This window comes from Acinonyx jubatus, chromosome D2 (genome assembly GCF_027475565.1).
Source record: "Acinonyx jubatus isolate Ajub_Pintada_27869175 chromosome D2, VMU_Ajub_asm_v1.0, whole genome shotgun sequence".
Taxonomy (NCBI): Eukaryota; Metazoa; Chordata; class Mammalia; order Carnivora; family Felidae; genus Acinonyx; species Acinonyx jubatus.
The window spans coordinates 84,795,847-84,813,026 of NC_069393.1; the positions used below are offsets into that span (position 1 = coordinate 84,795,847).

The window sequence follows — 17,180 nt, forward strand, 5'->3', positions numbered from 1 at the left end:
CCAGCTGCTGCCAGTGGCCCCGGGGATAAGGAGCAGGGGCCGGGCTCCGGTCACTCCCAGACACAGCCACCCTCCCGCAGCAGACCAAGTTCTCCTTGGAGCAGCAAACACTTCGGGGTCCGCTGGGGCCCCGCCAAGGCAGCCGCAACCCCCCGCCTTTCCCTGGGGGCAGTGGGTGTCCTTGAGGCCGAAGGCATGTGGGGATGGCCGTGGGGAGGGAGCCTGAGCTGTGCGGTGGGGTGGGGAAGAACCGCCTTCTCGGGCCCAGCGCTCACCTGGCCCGCAGGGGGGCCCCAGCTGAGGCCCTGGCCGGGCTCCCGGCCCCTGAGGCTCACCCTGGCCTCCGCGCAGCCGGCTCACCTCCCCGGGTCCCCGGGTAACAGCGTGTCTCCGTGCACCTCTCCAGGGCGTGGCCAAGGAGGAGACGGAGCTGAGGTTCCGGCAGCTGACCATGGAGTACCAGGCCCTGCAGCGAGCCTACGCCTTGCTGCAGGAGCAGGTCGGAGGGACGCTGGACGCAGAGCGAGAAGTTAAGGTCTAACTGACTTCTACTCCACGACGTTCCGGCTCCCGCCGGGGCTCCTCCCCACTTGACCCCCCCGGCCTTGGCAGGGACGCTGGCATCGCTTCGCCTTCCGGGCCAAGCCCTCTCCCACGTCCCGCGGTTGTTGTCGGGCCCGGCGATGCTCGCCGAGGCCATCGGGAGCCCGTGTTTGGGAAGTGGCGCCGGCCGTTGGCCGGCGGCGGGTGGGACCCCGGGGCAGCCCCGGGCACAGGTGTGAGCGGTGCCCCCCCCCCCCCCCCCGGAGAGCCGGGTTTGTCCCTCTGGGCACTGCAGTTGGCAGACAAGGTAAAGTCGGCTTCCTGGCCAACCTGCTGGTGACGCTCCTGGGGCCTCCCGGTAACTGAGGCCCAGAGCCAGAGGAGGCCTGGCATCGCAGTACGGTTCTTGAAACAAGCCAAGATTATTTGTTTGTCCAGTAAACGCTGAGCTCGGATGCCGTGCCCCCCTTTCCCCTGAGCCTCACCAGGCAGGCCCAGCCAGGAGCAGGTAGTGTCCCCTCCTGCCCCTGCTTCCCTGGACCCTGGGCCAGGTACTCATGGTCCATCCGCCAAAGGCAGGTGCCCTTGCCGGCCGCCAGGGGAGGCCGTGGTGGGGGGCTGTGTCCTGCCGCCCTCCCCCAAACCCCCTTTACCCCCGTCCCTGATGCGTGGCCTGCTCTGCCGGGGCTCAGAGGGCATGCCCAGCATAGAGAGATAAGCTTCCTCCCTGTGGAGTGAAGGGGTCTCCTGCCCTGCTGCTGTGGGGCCTGGGAGCCAGCTCTGTTCCCAGCCGCACGGGACAACACCACTTAGCCATTTCTGCAACTCTGGCTGGCCGGCTGAGCATGGACGTCTTTGAACCAGGGCACAGTGTCAGCGGGGTCCCCTCCCCTAGACCGTATGTGTCCTGGCTGCCTGGAGAGCCCCTGGGCCTCCAGGGAATCGGGTGGGGACTAGCTAGGACCCCGGCCAGCTTCACTTTCATCTCTGCGGATGGAGAGCAGAGGCCAGGGGAGGGGACGGGGGAGGGAGAGCCTGGGTCCACCGATGTCATGAGGAGAGGCACCCAGGGCCCGGCCAGGGAATACCCTGCCCTCCCCAAGCTGAGGGACCCCTGACCCTGTGCCTTCATCTGCCCTGGAGGCTGTTCCCCGGGGAGCAGGAGCACCAGAAGAATGGAGTGCCCTATAGCTTGGACCTCACGAGTGCACATGAGCTCCCAGGAGGGCGGTTTGGACCCTCAGGGGCCTTGCATGCACCAGGGCAGTGAGGGTGGGCTTCCACAGGGGGCCCCGGGGGGAGAAAGTGAGTGAAGTCAGCAAGCAGAATCCAGGTGAAGCCAGGACCGGCAGAGGGCGCCTGTGCGGGAAGGGAAGGGAAGGGAAGGGCGTCTGGTCCCTGCTGGGCAGATGGCCAAGCCCTGCCAGTGTCCTCACTGTCGCCCTCGAGACTGGAACCAGCCCCCCTGGGCCGCGCCCGGCACGCCCATCAGCTGTTCCATCCTGTGAACAGACTTCCTTCTGCCAGCACGCTCTCAGAGCCAGTCTGCAGGCCGTCCCTGTGGTCTAAGTGAGGTCGCCTGCTTCAAACCAGCCTCAGAGTTCTTCCCTCCGTGCTGAGCACTCCTTGCAAAGGGGAGAACGGCCTCCTCTCCGGTAGCAGAGGTGGCGGAGGCAGAAGGCAGAAGGTCGCCGAGAGTCTCTGTCCCTGTGGGTATGTCCTGGCTTTTAGAGAAAGTTGGATGTATGTCTCCTCCCGTCCTACAGACCCGTGAGCAGCTCCAAGCAGAGGTGCAGAGAGCCCAGACGCGGATAGAGGATCTCGAGCAGACCCTGGCTGAGCAGGGACAGGTGGGTGTGTGGAGCCCGGGTCCCTGGGGGACTCCAGGGGGTCGGAGGGAGCCTGAGGGGCACGGACTCCTGGGGAGGGCGGCGGCCCGTGTGCGCGCGTGCGGGTGAAAGTTATTGGCTGCGCACTGAAGACTCACACCTCAATCAAAAATGTGAAAACTGGAAGGAATCTGTATCCAGAGGAAGGAGACAGCAGCCTTGACGGGGCGGGCACGCGCCCGGCCGAGAGTGCGTGGCCTCTCTGGGCTTGGTCTGGGTGGGCCCCGTCTCTCCCCCAGCTCAGGGCCAGGATTTCAGGCCCCTGGAGGTTGTCAATCACTCCCTCACCACCTCGGGGCTCTTCGAGGCCACGGGCCTGTGACCTGCTGGATGGCGCAGCTCCAGGTGGACTCACCATGCGGCTGGACGACGTCCGCGTAGGGCTGGGAGGGTCTGCCTGGGAGGCGCCTGGCCCAGCACCGAGCCCCGTGCAGACCCACGGCGGTCCTTGACATGTTAACTGCCGGGTGGACGGCCGGCCGGACAAGAGGAGGGCCTGAGTGACACCAGGGCCACACTGTGAGCGCCCCTGCCTGAGCATGCGGCCAGGCTTCAGCGCCAGATTGGCTCGCGCCCCACCACGGCCACCACATCTCCGCCCGGGGCCACGGCACACTTGGGCTGCAGGAACGGCGTTCTGGAGCTGAGCTGTGCACAGTCCTCATGGACCCTGCCTGGACTTCGAGACTGAGATCCCTGGGCCCCACGCCATGCTGGATAGGCGCAGTGGTGGTAGCTGGGACATGAGGAGGAGGAGAGGGAGGGACAGGAGGAAGGGGAGGAGGGGGAGGAAGAGGAGGGGGAGGAAGAAGAAGAAGAAAAAGAAGGAGAAGGAGGAGAAGGAGAAAAGAAGACAACGCTGGCTTTCATCTGCTGAGATGAACCTTTCAAGCTTCGAAGATGACTTTGCTGGAAAGAAGCTGGGGCAATAGGCCTTCCTCCTGACACCTGACTGGAAACGCTGCTGGGGCAGGGGGCGCGCCGGAGACCCTGTGCTTCCCCCAAGGCCTGACCCTGGGACGGGGTCCGCAGGGCGGCCACACACATCTCTCGCTGTTGCACAAATGCCTCCGTCTGAGTGTCCGAGAGTGAGATGGACCGGGCGCCCCCCTCCCACCCTGTCGAGGGAACCTGGCTCCCGCCGGCTCCAGTCAGGGTCCCCGGACCCGTGACGTCCACGTGGTACCACGTGCCGCTGGTGCCTGGCCGGGAGCGCTGTCCACATGGGGGTACGAGGGGTCCGCCTGAAGCGGGGCTGCCCCCGTCTGCTCTGTCCGGGTCCCTCCCAGGAGATACAGGGTGAAATCAGAGGTGTTCATTAGCTGTGCGAGTGAGCCGTCCCGGGTGGTCATGTCAGAAGCTGGGTGTTGAGTCCTTTGGTCGGATCCTCTGTTCTGCTGAATTGTGATTTAAATGCTGACTTGGAGATTAACCCTGTGGTGAATCTGTTTCTCCAATTCAATTCCGCGTCCAAGGACATGAAGTGGATTGAAGAGAAGCAAGCTTTGTATAGAAGGAACCAAGAGCTCGTGGAGAAGGTATGTCTGTGGCCGTCCGGCCCTCTGGCCGCCTCCCCTGTGCTCCCGGGCGTGTGCGGCCAGTGCTGCTGGGCAGGGGTGGAGGAGTGGGGGGGGTCGCTCGGCAGAGCCTCCGTGGCCGCCCCCTCGCCGGGCCTGCTGGCGGCTCACTCCCGGGAGGCCGCCCCCTCCGCCTCCTGGAGACGGTGAGCCGTGCGTCTAGAGCTGCGTCTGGGCTCCTCTGTTTTGTCCCACGGATGGGCTCTGTGGTTGGCGAGGGCCAGGCAGGCTCTGTGGAAGAGTTGTCCTTTCAAAACCACTGGGGTCACCCCATTCAGAAGCCTTGTTGAGCCAGGACACTGTATTCCGGGAAGAGGTCCTTTGAGGGTCCCCGGGAGCTGGGCTTCAGTTTCTGTCACCACCGCGCAACTGTGAGGGCATGTGACGTAACCAAAGCTTCCCTGGCAGTGGCTGTGGCTGTGGCCATGGGCTCTCCTGGCTGTGGCTAACAGGAGGCTCCAAAATGCTGTCATCCCTGTCACCCCGCCCCCAGACTGGGGCTTTTTGGCTGGAAGAAGGCTTTATGTGACTGGTCAGGAAACACGGTGCACAGCTGGCCAGTGCCTGTTAGTGGCCTGAGCTCCTCCCAGGAGCTGCCTGGCTTCCCCTTGTCCCTGGATGTGAGACGTCCGTTCATGGGCACCTCCGCCTACATCACCACCTCTCTGATCCAGCCCGTTCTTGGGGCCGGTTCAGGGAGGGACCCACAGCACTAAAGGCCGAGGACTGTACATGGTTCGTCAGATGACACTTGGGCAGCTGGGGACCGTCCCCAGTGGGTAGGGCCCAGAGTGCTGTAGCAGGTGGCTCGGAACAGGATGGGAGCCGGAGCTACATGTTTAGAGGCAGAAAGGCCACCAGGGCTTACAGTTGGCTCCCGCAGCCCCACCATCGTCATGTCTACATGACGGTGCCATTGTGGCCCGTCCCTCCCAGCCACAGCCCTCGCCGTGGGCCAAGGACTTTCCATGGCATCTGCCGCCCTTACCGAGAAGAGCCAGACTAGGGTGTCCTCACGAGCCTCAGGGCCACCTCCTCGACGGTGCTTCCCACAGACCAGCAGCCCCCAAACCAAGGCTGTGGGTCCCAGTTCAGTCGCCCGCCCCGCCTGAAGCCGTCAGTCCCACACGGGGCTGTGCTTTGGGTGTTATGTCTTGAACAGTGAGTGACACCTATGTGCTTCCCGCTTGTATCTTAAATCAGGACAGCTGTGCTCACCTCTGGTGCTCACCTGCACACGTAAACACGTGTGTGTGCATGGAAATGCTTGTGTGCACACATAATGTTCACGTGCACGCTAAAATCTTGTGTGCCCTTAAACATGCACGTGCACACTCACTCGTGTGCATGCAAACACATGTGCACACTTAAATGTTCTTGCATACACACCCATGAGCACATTTAACCACTGTGCACACTTAAATACTCCCTCGTACACATAACACTTGCGCACACGTAAATGCTTGTGTGTGCACAAAAATACTTACATGCTTGAGTGCACACATACATACTCATTGTACTCCTGTACTCTTCTCATATATGCTTGTGTGCACACACGTTTGTATGCATACATTTAAGCACTTCTTACATACACACTCATGTGCACGCAGTACATACACGTGCACATTTAAACACACACATGCACAATGTCCATGTGCAAACACTGTGCACACTTCAAACCTGTACTTTTCTCTGGCTACCATGGACGTGGGGTCACATTCTTGGCCTGTGGGTGCTCCCCCACGGCCTCAGCTGTGACACATGCACTGTGATAAGGCCCTGCCCCTGAATGCACGGCTCCCTTGCTGGGTGCTGAACCCCTGGAACCATCTCTCCACCCACCCCCGAGCATCCCAGCAGGGTATTCGGTTCCCCAAGCTCAGTTCGGGGGATGGGCCGAGTCCCCTGCCCGCAGCGGACACCCTTCTGGAACACCCTTTCCTTTCGGGGGGATGGGCCGAGCCCCCGCCCGCAGCAGACACCCTTCTGGAACACCCTCTCCTGTGTTCACAAGGCTGAGTGCCCCAGGATGCGTGGCACTCACCCTTGGGAGGGCATGGGCCGTGCATGTTTCTGATTCTGTTTAAACAACCTCCTAATTAGTAAAGTTCGCTCTGGAGGGGGTCAGGCAGCGATGACTCATGGCCCTTCCATTGCTTCTGGGCCAGCCTGGGCTCTAAGGAGCACTGTCATACAGGGACATCTTACCGTCTCTTCCCTTGATGGGTCCCTTCCCTTCCCCATCTCTGCTCAGATGGCCAGGCCGAGCTCCGGGCTCTTGGGGCTCCTCGCCCCCTGATCTGCCCCTGCATCCCCCCATCCCGATTAACCAACGGCTGGAGACTCAACCCTGTCTCACTAGGATGGACCCACATGGACTCCAGCTGGAGTGAGGGCTCTGGGCACTGGGGTGGGTCAGCTGTCCCCACAGAGAGCCAGCAGCTGTCAGGACAGCTGGGGAGTTGACCTGTGACCTCAGGCATCTCATCTGCCTTTTATTTTACAGATCAAGCAAATGGAAACGGAAGAGGGTCGGTTAAGACACGAGGTCCAGGATGCAAGAGACCAGAATGAGCTGCTAGAGTTCCGGATCCTGGAGCTGGAGGTGTGTCTCAGGGTGGGCGCGGGCGTCAGGGCACAGGCCACCAGCCTGCAGAGCCAGGGTGGGCACAAGGGGCACAGGCCACCAGCCGCGGACGGAGGGAGGCCTGTCGGCTGGTCACTTGGCCTTCCTGACCTGAGCTTTTGTTCATGACCCCAAGAGGGAGGGCCGGAAAGGGGGCTTCTCTCTGCGTGGGGAACCATGGAGGAAACAAGGACAAAACGTACCCCGGAAGAATGAAACATGAGTGTCTGCTTCTAGACCCGTGGGGGCTGGACAATCCTGGCTGTGCCTCGTTGTGCTGTGGGGGCCACACGCCTGACCACAGTGGTCAGCCTGGCCGACGTTTCCTTCTTGCTCATTTAAGCCCCTGAGTGCAGGCAGCTGGGTGCCACACGGTGACCAGGTGCCCTTTGTCTGTCCTCTGCCATGACCCTGGCCTCCTACAGCGGAGGGAGCTGGAGCAAGGCTCCCTTGGGGAAAGGGCCAGCCACGCGTGGACGGCCACATTGCTGCCTTCACCTGCCACTGTCACTCCTCCCCATGAGGGCAGCTGGGGATACGGTCCACCTGTGAGGCGTGAGGAAGTGATCTGGACTGGTGTTTGCCCTGCGGGCCGCCTACACACCCCTTGGGGGCCCCCTTCTCAGTCCTGGTCACCGTTGGGACCTTTGGTGATGACGAGGGCATGACCCTCGCTGGTGGGAGCGACCACATTTTGTATGATACTGTGAGAAGATGGGGGTCCCCAGGGTCTTGCTGTGGTCAGCCTGTGTAGGACCCGCTCCCTGAGGCTCCCAACAGCCCTGGAGTTCACAGTGGATGGCAGGTCGGCAGGTCGCCAGCGGGGGTGGTGACCGGGGAGCAGGGAGCTGAGCCGGATCCCCAGGGCCTGTCTGGGCCGGGAGCTCCCTTCTCCGCCAGCGTCTGTCTGCACAGGGGCCGCCTGCTGCCCTTGGGGCTTCGTTTCACAAACGTGGACCCTATTTGCGGGTCCCCAGCACAGCTCTGCGCCAGCCTCCCGCTTTCTGTCCTAGGAAAGGGAGAGGAAGTCGCCCGCCATCAACCTCCACCACACCCCGTTCGCGGAAGGGAAGAGCCCCCTCCAGGCCTACTGCGAAGCGGAAGGCGTGACGGTAAGCCCCCCACCCCCCCGCCCTGCACCCCGTGCTGCCCACCCGGCTGGCACTCACCCCAGCCCGTCTGTCCTTCTAGGACATCCTGGTCGCGGAGCTGATGAAGCAGCTGGACATCCTGGGGGATAACGCCGTAAGTGTATGTCGCTCTCCTGACTTGTGCATGCCTCCTCATGCGAGCCACCACCCCCATCAGCCCCCCGGGGTCAGGGGCCCCGTGAGTCCCACCGTGAACCTGCCACAGCTGCCCTGCCCGCCCGCACCCTCCCTGTGGCCATAGCGCTTGGGGCGGCCCCTTTCTCATGTTGTCCCCGTGTCCGGCCGGGTGGTGCCTAGCAGCCAGAGACACGGAGCTCAGCGCTGTGCTCTGCTGGGTGGGGGGGCCTCCGCCTGCACACCGTGTCCTCCGGCAGTGGTGCTTCTGGCTAGTGTTTTCTCAGTTTCTGGAATCCTCTCCGTACCCCTGATACTCTGCAGCTCCTTTCTGTACCTTAGATAGCCCAGACTCTTAGGGGTTCCCATCTCCTTGGTTTTGGGAGAGGGGCAGGCACCATTTATAATCTGCAAATCTTATTAAGGAGACAGTTTTAATTTCTACGGCAAACTCCTGGAAGAATACTAATTACTGAGTGACTGTACTCCTTCATCCCACCCTCCGTGCATCCCTCCCTCCACCCTCTACCCTGTCTGTCATCCCTCCATTCGTCCATCCATCTGTACTCCCTCCCTCCATCCTCTGTCCTCCATTTATCCATCCACCCACACACCCATCCACCCACCCACCCATCCATCCATCCACCCACCCACCCCTCCCTCTACCCACCCACCCATATCCATCCACCCATCCCTCCACCCATCCACCCATCCCTCCACCCATCCCTCCACCCATCCACCCATCCCTTCACCCATCCCTCCACCCACCCATCCCTCCACCCACCCATCCACACACCCATCCATCCACACACCCATCCACCCACCCACCCATCCATCCATCCACCCACCCACCCCTCCCTCTACCCACCCACCCATATGCATCCACCCATCCCTCCACCCATCCACCCATCCCTCCACCCATCCACCCATCCCTCCACCCATCCACCCATCCCTCCATCCACCCATCCCTCCACCCACCCATCCACCCACCCATCCATCCACACACCCATCCACCCACCCATCCACCCACCCATCCACCCACCCATCCACCCATCCATCCATCCACATATCATCCATCCATCCATCCACCCACCCACCCCTCCCTCTACCCACCCACCCATATGCATCCACCCATCCCTCCACCCATCCACCCATCCCTTCACCCATCCCTCCACCCACCCATCCCTCCACCCACCCATCCATCCACCCATCCATCCACCCACCCATCCAGCCACCCATCCAGCCACCCATCCATCCATCCATCCATCCATCCACCCACCCACCCATCTTCTATCTGCCCTTTATCCATCATTCTGCGCTCATTGAGTCCCCTGTCCAATGAGCAGTTCAGCTGTGCTAGAAGGCAGCCTCACTCACCACCCAGAACTTTCCTCCTCCAAGGTATACCAATAAGCATACAGTCTACGGCTAATCCTAAGACACCTTGGTTTCCCCATCCTGGTCACTGCTCTTGAGAAAGAGCAAGGTACTTAGTCAAATTAGCGCACTGCACGAAGCGGAAAGAGAAAAACTCAAAAACAAATGCGTGTAAACACACCCACACATACTCAGGCACACACACCCAAACCCAGGCACTCACGCGTATTCCTGGGGCTAGTTGTTCTTCCCAGCAGCTGTGACATGTACAGGGCCCTGTGTCGACAAGAACCCTTCTGTCCTTGGCCCCCCTTCACTTGGGAAGGGAGGCTCTGCTGGCTGTATTTGGCCTTTCCCCAGACCCATCTCGGCTGTAGGTCGTTGAGGCCTCAGCTCGTGGCAAGGATGGGGTCTGGTCCCGAGTTGCCAGGCCCCATCACAGGCTCTTGGGAACCATATTGGTTAACCTTCCGATTCACAGCTGGAGAAACTGAGGCCCAAGAGGACACCCGTTCAGGGTCACAGAGCTGGTGTAGGTTCAGCCTACCTCTGTCCAGTTCAGTCCAGGGCCCCTCCCCGACCCTGTAGCTGTCTACTCAAGAGCACCAGGAGGCAGGACAGCCATGGGGCCATCAAGTGGCCTCAGAGTATGGGGACAGAGGCTATTGGGGCCTAGAGGACACACCTTCAGATTTATGCTCAGGTGACTGTGGGGAGACCATGGCAGTTCCTGCCAGTGGGTTGGAGGACATCCCTTCAGGTGGTCACAGTTGAGCATATGGGCACACTTCACACGCACCTCGTGACCCAAGACTGCGCCCCATGGAGCCTGAGCCCACAGATCCATTCCTGGAGCTCAGAGTGGCCTGGTACCTGAAGCAGGTGACAGGGATAAGCCCTGTCACAGCCAGGACATACTCGTGCTGTGGCTGCTTGGCACAGTCCACCTCCGAGAAGCTCGCAGCCTCCAGACTGGCTACGTGGGTGCCTGAACCCCAGACCTTGGTTTGCTCAAGAGTCGGGGCCCTTGGAGTTGAGCAGAGGCTGGCAGGGGCTGAGTGGATCCCCGCTCTCCCTGGTGGGCGGCGCCACTCGCCACTGCTGTACCTGGACGGCAGAGAGATGGGTCACCCCAGGAAGGTGGAGCAGATGGCACCTGGCTGAGGTTGGGGCCTGGGGACGGGGTCACCTCCTGGCCAGGCTGCTTGCCCCATGGGACGCTGCAGGCCCTTCAGCCCCTGGCATAACCATGTCCTGGGAGGATCTCCCTGCAGCCCCTTGCTCAGCCTTCCCTGGTTCCTGTCTTGGGAGGAGGGCGTGCACGGGTGCCTGGCCAGCTTCCCCGAGAGCAGGGGGTGTGAGGAGCGCCTTCCCAGCCCGGCTCTGTGCCGAGTCGGGGTCACTGTGACCCAAAGACACAGCTTGCTCTGCGCCTATGGCACCTGGTCACTGCCCCCCCCCCCCCTTTGCTGACTGCTGCTGGGGTAGAGGATGGTGAGAGACCCCTGCCCTTGGGAGGGCTTTCTGAACAGACTGACCCTGAGTCAGGGGTGTTCCAGGCTGTAGGGGGCTGTCCTCCGGCTCAGTGATCCCAGCAGCCTCTGCCCTGCTCTGGTCTCTGCTTCCCCTCCGCACCCACGGCTGTCCCGCACACTGGGCCCCGCAGTGGGGACGGTCCAGCTCCTGCTCTGCCCCGGTGCTGCTGCAGGTGGGAGTCAGGGTCCGAGTGAGTGAAACGCCTGTAGCCTCCGAGGATGCTCGTTGGCCCCAAAGCCAGACTCGCCCAGAAGGAGCACCCAGGTGGCCCCTTGGGAAGAGGCATGAATACGCTGAGCAGAACAAGACCAAGAGCCAGGGAGGGGTGGACACCATTTCGTAGCCATGAGTGTCAGGTATTCACCCCGCATGTCCGGGCGGTGTTTTAATAATAGTAACGCGGGCTGCACACGCGGCAGCTGGCTTTCAACAAAGACGCGGACGGGAACGGCGGGGACACGTGTGTTGCCGCTGCCTGTGCTATGCTGCCCCCCCACCCCCGCCTCCGCCTCAGCTGGCTACTTACAGTGTCCTGGTCACCAGCAATGCAGGACAGAGGGGACAGAATAGAGAAGCACCTCGGAGTCCCCAGGGTCAGGAGTAGAGGGGGGAAGACCCCAGGAGACCATTTCAGAAAAAGTGACCTTAGAGGTGACCCCAGTCCCCTGTGCTTCTCCATCAGTCCCACTCCTGGCACCCCTATTCACCCCCACCAGGAACCCCAATTCACCCCTCCCCACCGGCTCCCCCAATCACCCCCTACCTGCACCCCTCACCGATGCCCCCATTCACCCCCCTCCTGGCAGCCCCTACCCGGCACCCCGGTTCACCCCCTTCACCCCCCACCCAGCACCCCCATTCACCTCCCTCCTTGTAGCCCCCACTGGTCACTCCCATTCACCCCCCACTGGGCACCCCCATTCCCCCCACCTGGCATCCCCATTCATCCCCCTCCTCTTACCCCCCCACCAGGCACCCCCATTCACCCCCCACCCAGCACCCCCATTCACTTCCCTCCTCATCCCCCCCACTGGTCACTCCCATTCACCCCCCACTGGGCACCCCCATTCCCCCCACCTGGCACCCCCATTCATCCCCCACCCAGCACCCCCATTCACTTCCCTCCTTGTACTCCTCACTGGGCACCCCTATTCCCCCAACCTGGCACCCCCATTCATCCCCCACCCAGCACCCCCGTTCACTTCCCTCCTCGTACTCCTCACTGGGCACCCCCATTCACCTCCCACTGGGCACCCCTATTCCCCCAACCTGGCACCCCCATTCATCCCCCTCCTCGTACCCCCCAACCGGGCACCCCCATTCACCTCTTACACTCACCCCCATTCACCTCCCTCCTCGTACCCCCCCACTGGTCACTCCCATTCACCCCCCACTGGGCACCCCCATTCCCCCCACCTGGCATCCCCATTCATCCCCCTCCTCTTACCCCCCCACCAGGCACCCCCATTCACCCCCCACCCAGCACCCCCATTCACTTCCCTCCTCATCCCCCCACTGGTCACTCCCATTCACCCCCTACTGGGCACCCCCATTCCCCCCACCTGGCACCCCCATTCATCCCCCACCCAGCACCCCCATTCACTTCCCTCCTCGTACTCCTCACTGGGCACCCCTATTCCCCCAACCTGGCACCCCCATTCATCCCCCTCCTCGTACCCCCCAACCGGGCACCCCCATTCACCTCTTACACTCACCCCCATTCACCTCCCTCCTCGTACCCCCCCACTGGTCACTCCCATTCACCCCCATTCATCCCCCTCCTTGTACCCCCCCCACCGGGCACCCCCATTCACCTCCTACTTTCACCCCCATTCACCCCCCACCCAGCACCCCCATTCACCTCCCTCATTGTACCCCCTACTGGTCACTCCCATTCACCCCCCCACGTGGCACCCCCCATTCATCCTCCTCCTTATACCCCCCACTGGGCACCCCTATTCACCCCCACCCACCACCCCCATTCACCTCCCTCCTCATACATCCCACTGGTCACTCCCATTCACCCCCCACTGGGCACCCCCACTCATCCCCTTCCTCATACCCCCCCACCAGGCACCCCCATTCACCTACCCACACTGCACCCGGCACCCCCATTTGCCCCCTACCTCATTATTTCAGTCTGGGCACCTCTGAAAGTGCTGCCCCTGACTGCACACGTGTCTGCTTTGGGTGCAGAATCTGACCAACGAGGAGCAAGTGGTCGTCATACAAGCTAGGACGGTCCTGACCTTGGCCGAAAAGGTAACCATAGCACCCGTGTGGATGCTCTTGGGACAGGGCTGGGCCCTGCAGGCCTCTCTCTCTGTGCTCAGAGCTCAGAGAGGATGCGGTCCTTGGAGGAGGGGCTTCTGGGCTGGGGGTGGGGAGGCCGTTAACCCTGTCCACCTTGGGAGGTCTGGCAATACGCCAGTCAGACAGCGCCCACCACACGTGCGTGCACGTCACGCATCCGCCAGACTTTGTGTCGAGGCCGACTCTGCCTCAGTTTCCTCCCCAAGGACCAGGCAGTGTCGTGGGTCTGTGTACCATTTGCTTTCTGTTCACCCCACCGGGACCCTCCTCTGGGTGCTGCCCGGCCTACCTGGGCCCCCATCCCCCAGCCAGAGCCTGGCTGGCGGGCCGGCCGTCAGCACCCACTCCCGGGGCCTCCGGCAGGGAGGGGAGAGGGAGTCCCGGCAAGTCGGGCTCCAGGGGGCGTGGGACTGGGGGAGAATGTCCTCCGGCTGAGCTCTCGGGTGTATCTTCCCGCCGAACCCCTGCTAACGACCCTCCCCTCCCTTCCCTGGAGAAGTGGGGCACAGACTTCCTGGAGGCGAAGTGGGGGTGTCTGGATGCTGGGCACGTGGAGCACACAGTGCCAACCCGACCCCCGCTCCTAGGCCGCCTGTGGAGCCTGGGGGGAGGTGGGATGGCTTTGGTGCCCGTGTGGCCACCGGAAAGGTCACCGTCACCTGCTCTTTCGGTTTGTGTCCAGTGGCTCCAGCAGATCGAAGAGACGGAGTCAGCCCTGCACCGAAAAATGGTTGACCTGGAGAGCGAGAAGGTTGGTGGGCGTCTTGCCTCGTGTCCACAGCACGATATCGCCAGGTGGGTGCCCGAGGCCGAGACACGGGTCCTCTTGTGTTTCAGGAGCTGTTCAGTAAGCAGAAGGGTTACCTTGATGAGGAGCTGGATTACAGGAAGCAGTCCTTGGACCAGGCTCACAGGGTAAGGGCCATTTGGCGGGGCAGGTGCAGATTTGGGGAGAAACGGGGGGAGTTGCTCACACGTCGGGTGCCTGGGTCCAGGGTGACCACTGTGGGGTCACTCTCTGCACGTCTCCCTGTCAGTGAGGTCCGAGATGCCCTACTGCCCCGTCAGCACTTTGCCCTGTGAAGGCAGAACTCAAATGGATATTTAAAATGTGTTGAAAAAGTAGGATTCGTGAGAAGTAACGCTGCTACGAGTTAACTGAACACAGCTGCATGTGAGGAACCTCATTCTCTGGGGATTTCGGCTTGTGTGCCCCCGCTCCGAGTGTGCGTGTGCCCCTGCTGAGAAGTGTGAGTGTGCCCCACTCTGAGAAGTGTGCGTGTGCCCCTGCGAGAAGTGTGCGTGTGCCCCTGCTCCGAGTGTGCGTGTGTCCCTGCTGCAAGAAGTGTGCGTGTGCCCTAGCTGCGAGAAGTGTGCGTGTGCCCCCGCTCCAGGACGTGTGCGTGTGCCCCCGCTCTGAGAAGTGTGCGCGTGCCCTTGCTCTAAGAAGTGTGCGTGTGCCCCCGCTCTGAGAAGTGCGCGCGTGCCTTTGCTCCGCGAAGTGTGCGTGTGCCCCCGCTCTGAGAAGTGTGCGTGTGCCCCTGCTCCAAGTGTGCGTGTGCCCCTACTCCAGGAAGTGTGCGTGTGCCTCCGCTCCTAGAAGTGTGCGTGTGCCCCTGCTCTGAGAACTGTGCGTGTGCCCCTGCTCTGAGTGTGCGTGTGCCCCTGCTCCAAGTGTGCGTGTGCCCCCACTCCAGGAAGTGTGCGTGTGCCCCCGCTGCGAGAAGTGTGCGTGTGCCCCCGCTCCGAGAAGTGTGCACGTGACCCCACTCCAAGTATGCGTGTGCCCCTGCTCCAGGAAGTGTGCATTTCCCTGCCTTTGCGCGTCGGCTGGCCCCGTGGAAGCAGGCGTCCCTGCTCGTGCGCCTGGAGGGTGTCTGCTTTGTGGCACCGAGACCGGGGAGTGCCTGCACACACCGCTCGGTCACCGGGACTCCGTCCTCGCTGACTCGGGTTTGAGAACTGGGATTCTCATGTGAGCCTCAGGCTGCCTTTGTTTCAAGAGGGCGAATCTGAATCAGGGACGGTCTGGCTGCTCCTCAGAGGCGCACTGCGGGGTGTCCCGGAGGTGGGAGGCTCCTGGGGCGCGAGCGTGTCCTTGGTGGCATCTGTTACCCACCCCTCAGGTCAGTGTCACCTTCAGCAGCGCTTCCAGACTGCGTGTGCCTTTCTCTCCCCTGGACCGGCCGTCCCTAAGGCCAGCGCATGTCATGGCCCCTGTTCAGGGAGAGCTGCCCGGTGGCCCGGGAGAGGTGGCCCGAGCAATGCCGAGGGGCCCGGAAGCGACCCTGCTGCTAGCGGACGCCTGAGGCCAGAGGCGTCCGTGCAGTAAACGGAGGCATTAGTTCCCGCCCCCTGGATTGTGAGGACAGCGAGGTAATTGTGTGCGGAGCGGGCATCGCCCGACTTGGAATCTGGCAGCATGATGTTTCTGTTGACCCATCAGGGTCCCTCGAGGCAGGGCAGAGGCTCTGCTGGGTGCTGATGGCGGTGACAGTGGCCCACTCACCAAACAGTCGCTGCGGGAGCAGCCGCGGAGGAGGTGGCAGAGGGAGGTGGCCTCAGAGAGCCGAGCTGGCGCTGATGGACCGTCCCAGAAATATGTGCCAGGGTCCATGTTTCCAGTCCATGGTGCCGGGTGGGAAGCATGCTCACAGTATATGGGGGGCAGCCGGACAGCTCTGAGCCCCCCGCCGCCGATGCTCCCTGTGCTCTGGTCCTGCATCCCAGACACGTGCAGGGAGGGGACAGCTCAGCCCCAGGCCCCGGGCATTCCTCAGGATACAGCTCAGGAATAGGAATTGATTATATGTGACATCAGTGCAGAGAACATAGGCCGGTGAACGTGATGTCGGAGAGTGGGCTGCATATCACACACACACACGCGCACCTGCACCTCAGAGGGTCGGGGAGCAGGGTGGCCTCTGCAGCTGCAGGGCTGTGTGATGTGACTGGGGCTGGGGGGCCGTCCCCGGGGGAAGACCATTGGGGGGACACCCCTCCCCCGTGATGCCCCCTTCCTCCAGTTCCAATAGGAAGGACACACGTTTGCTGTCTCTTGTTTTCTTCACCTGCCATTCACGCCTGCACTTCCTGCTGGATGGTTAGTTTTATCTGCCATTCACGAAGCCCTGTTATGGAGGGCGGCACAGACCGGTGCTGGGGTGCCCTGTGGGTACCTGTCCGGGGTTTACACCCTCCCTGCTCTGTCTGTGGACACGGGCCACGGCTGGGGTTTCGAAGGGGTAAAGACGGTCCGTGCCGTGTGATGACCGCCCTGGGGAAGCTGCATGGACCAGGCTGTTCCTGCGGGAGGCTTGGGAGAGGCCGAGGGCCCAGGGGCAGTTTCCAGGTGGCCCATGGCTCAGGCTCACATAGGGACCGAAAGTCTGCACACGTCTCTTGCCACCAGCTTTGTGCCAGGCCATTGTGATGCTAATTCTTAGCCCCACGCTCAGCTGCATTTATTTATTCTTTAAATGCTTGCGCTTATCTTAGCCGCCTAAGCTCTTTTGCTCTAAGAAGTGGTGGTTGATGGGGACTGTTGAGCTGCTTGTGACAGCTGGGGAGAGTTTATTCTGTGGTTGTCAAAAGCAATAAAATGTGAGGTCCAAAGGTTTTATTTATTTATTTTTTTTTCATTTCCTAAAATGCCCACTAAGCCGAAAGGACTTTTCAAAATCATTTTGCCTGATGAAATAGAACCCTTCATTTCTGAAGAGGTTATGGCTTTGATAGGAAGAGGGGTTTCTGTAGTTGAAGAACTTGGTTTTTTCAAAGATTGTACCAGGAAAGTTTCCCAAGGAAAGAGCTTTGAGAGTACTCCACATCAAATTGGAAAATCCTTAGGAATTTATAACAAGGTATGCATTTTGGCTGCTGAGTTACAGCAAAGAGATCATTTTGCATTGGTTCGTGGTTTCTGGGCATTGCATTGGACTTCTGGGAGGCGGCAGAGGGGTGAGCCCCACACCCCACACGGCTCTCTCCTCATCTTGTGTCCCTGCCCACGGCTGCTTCCCGGCCCACTCTGCCTGGGCCCCAGCCCGGCTCT

General features: G+C 61.7%; 1 protein-coding gene across 25 annotated transcripts in view; it reads left to right on the plus strand.

Annotated features, from left to right (window-relative positions):
* The window catches only part of JAKMIP3 (Janus kinase and microtubule interacting protein 3), a 111,990-nt gene that overhangs the window by 73,792 nt on the left and 21,018 nt on the right, over nucleotides 1–17,180 (plus strand). For 14 of the 25 annotated variants that reach the window (XM_053207964.1, XM_053207970.1, XM_053207966.1 and 11 more), the window contains 9 exons: nucleotides 407–535; nucleotides 2,310–2,393; nucleotides 3,908–3,970; nucleotides 6,516–6,614; nucleotides 7,649–7,747; nucleotides 7,827–7,886; nucleotides 13,010–13,075; nucleotides 13,809–13,877; nucleotides 13,964–14,041. In XM_053207964.1, coding sequence (XP_053063939.1) covers nucleotides 407–535; nucleotides 2,310–2,393; nucleotides 3,908–3,970; nucleotides 6,516–6,614; nucleotides 7,649–7,747; nucleotides 7,827–7,886; nucleotides 13,010–13,075; nucleotides 13,809–13,877; nucleotides 13,964–14,041 — 747 coding nt within the window. The remainder of the gene's footprint in view (nucleotides 1–406; nucleotides 536–2,309; nucleotides 2,394–3,907; nucleotides 3,971–6,515; nucleotides 6,615–7,648; nucleotides 7,748–7,826; nucleotides 7,887–13,009; nucleotides 13,076–13,808; nucleotides 13,878–13,963; nucleotides 14,042–17,180) is intronic. The other 11 variants (XM_053207965.1, XM_053207967.1, XM_053207969.1 and 8 more) reach the window with 3 other exon arrangements.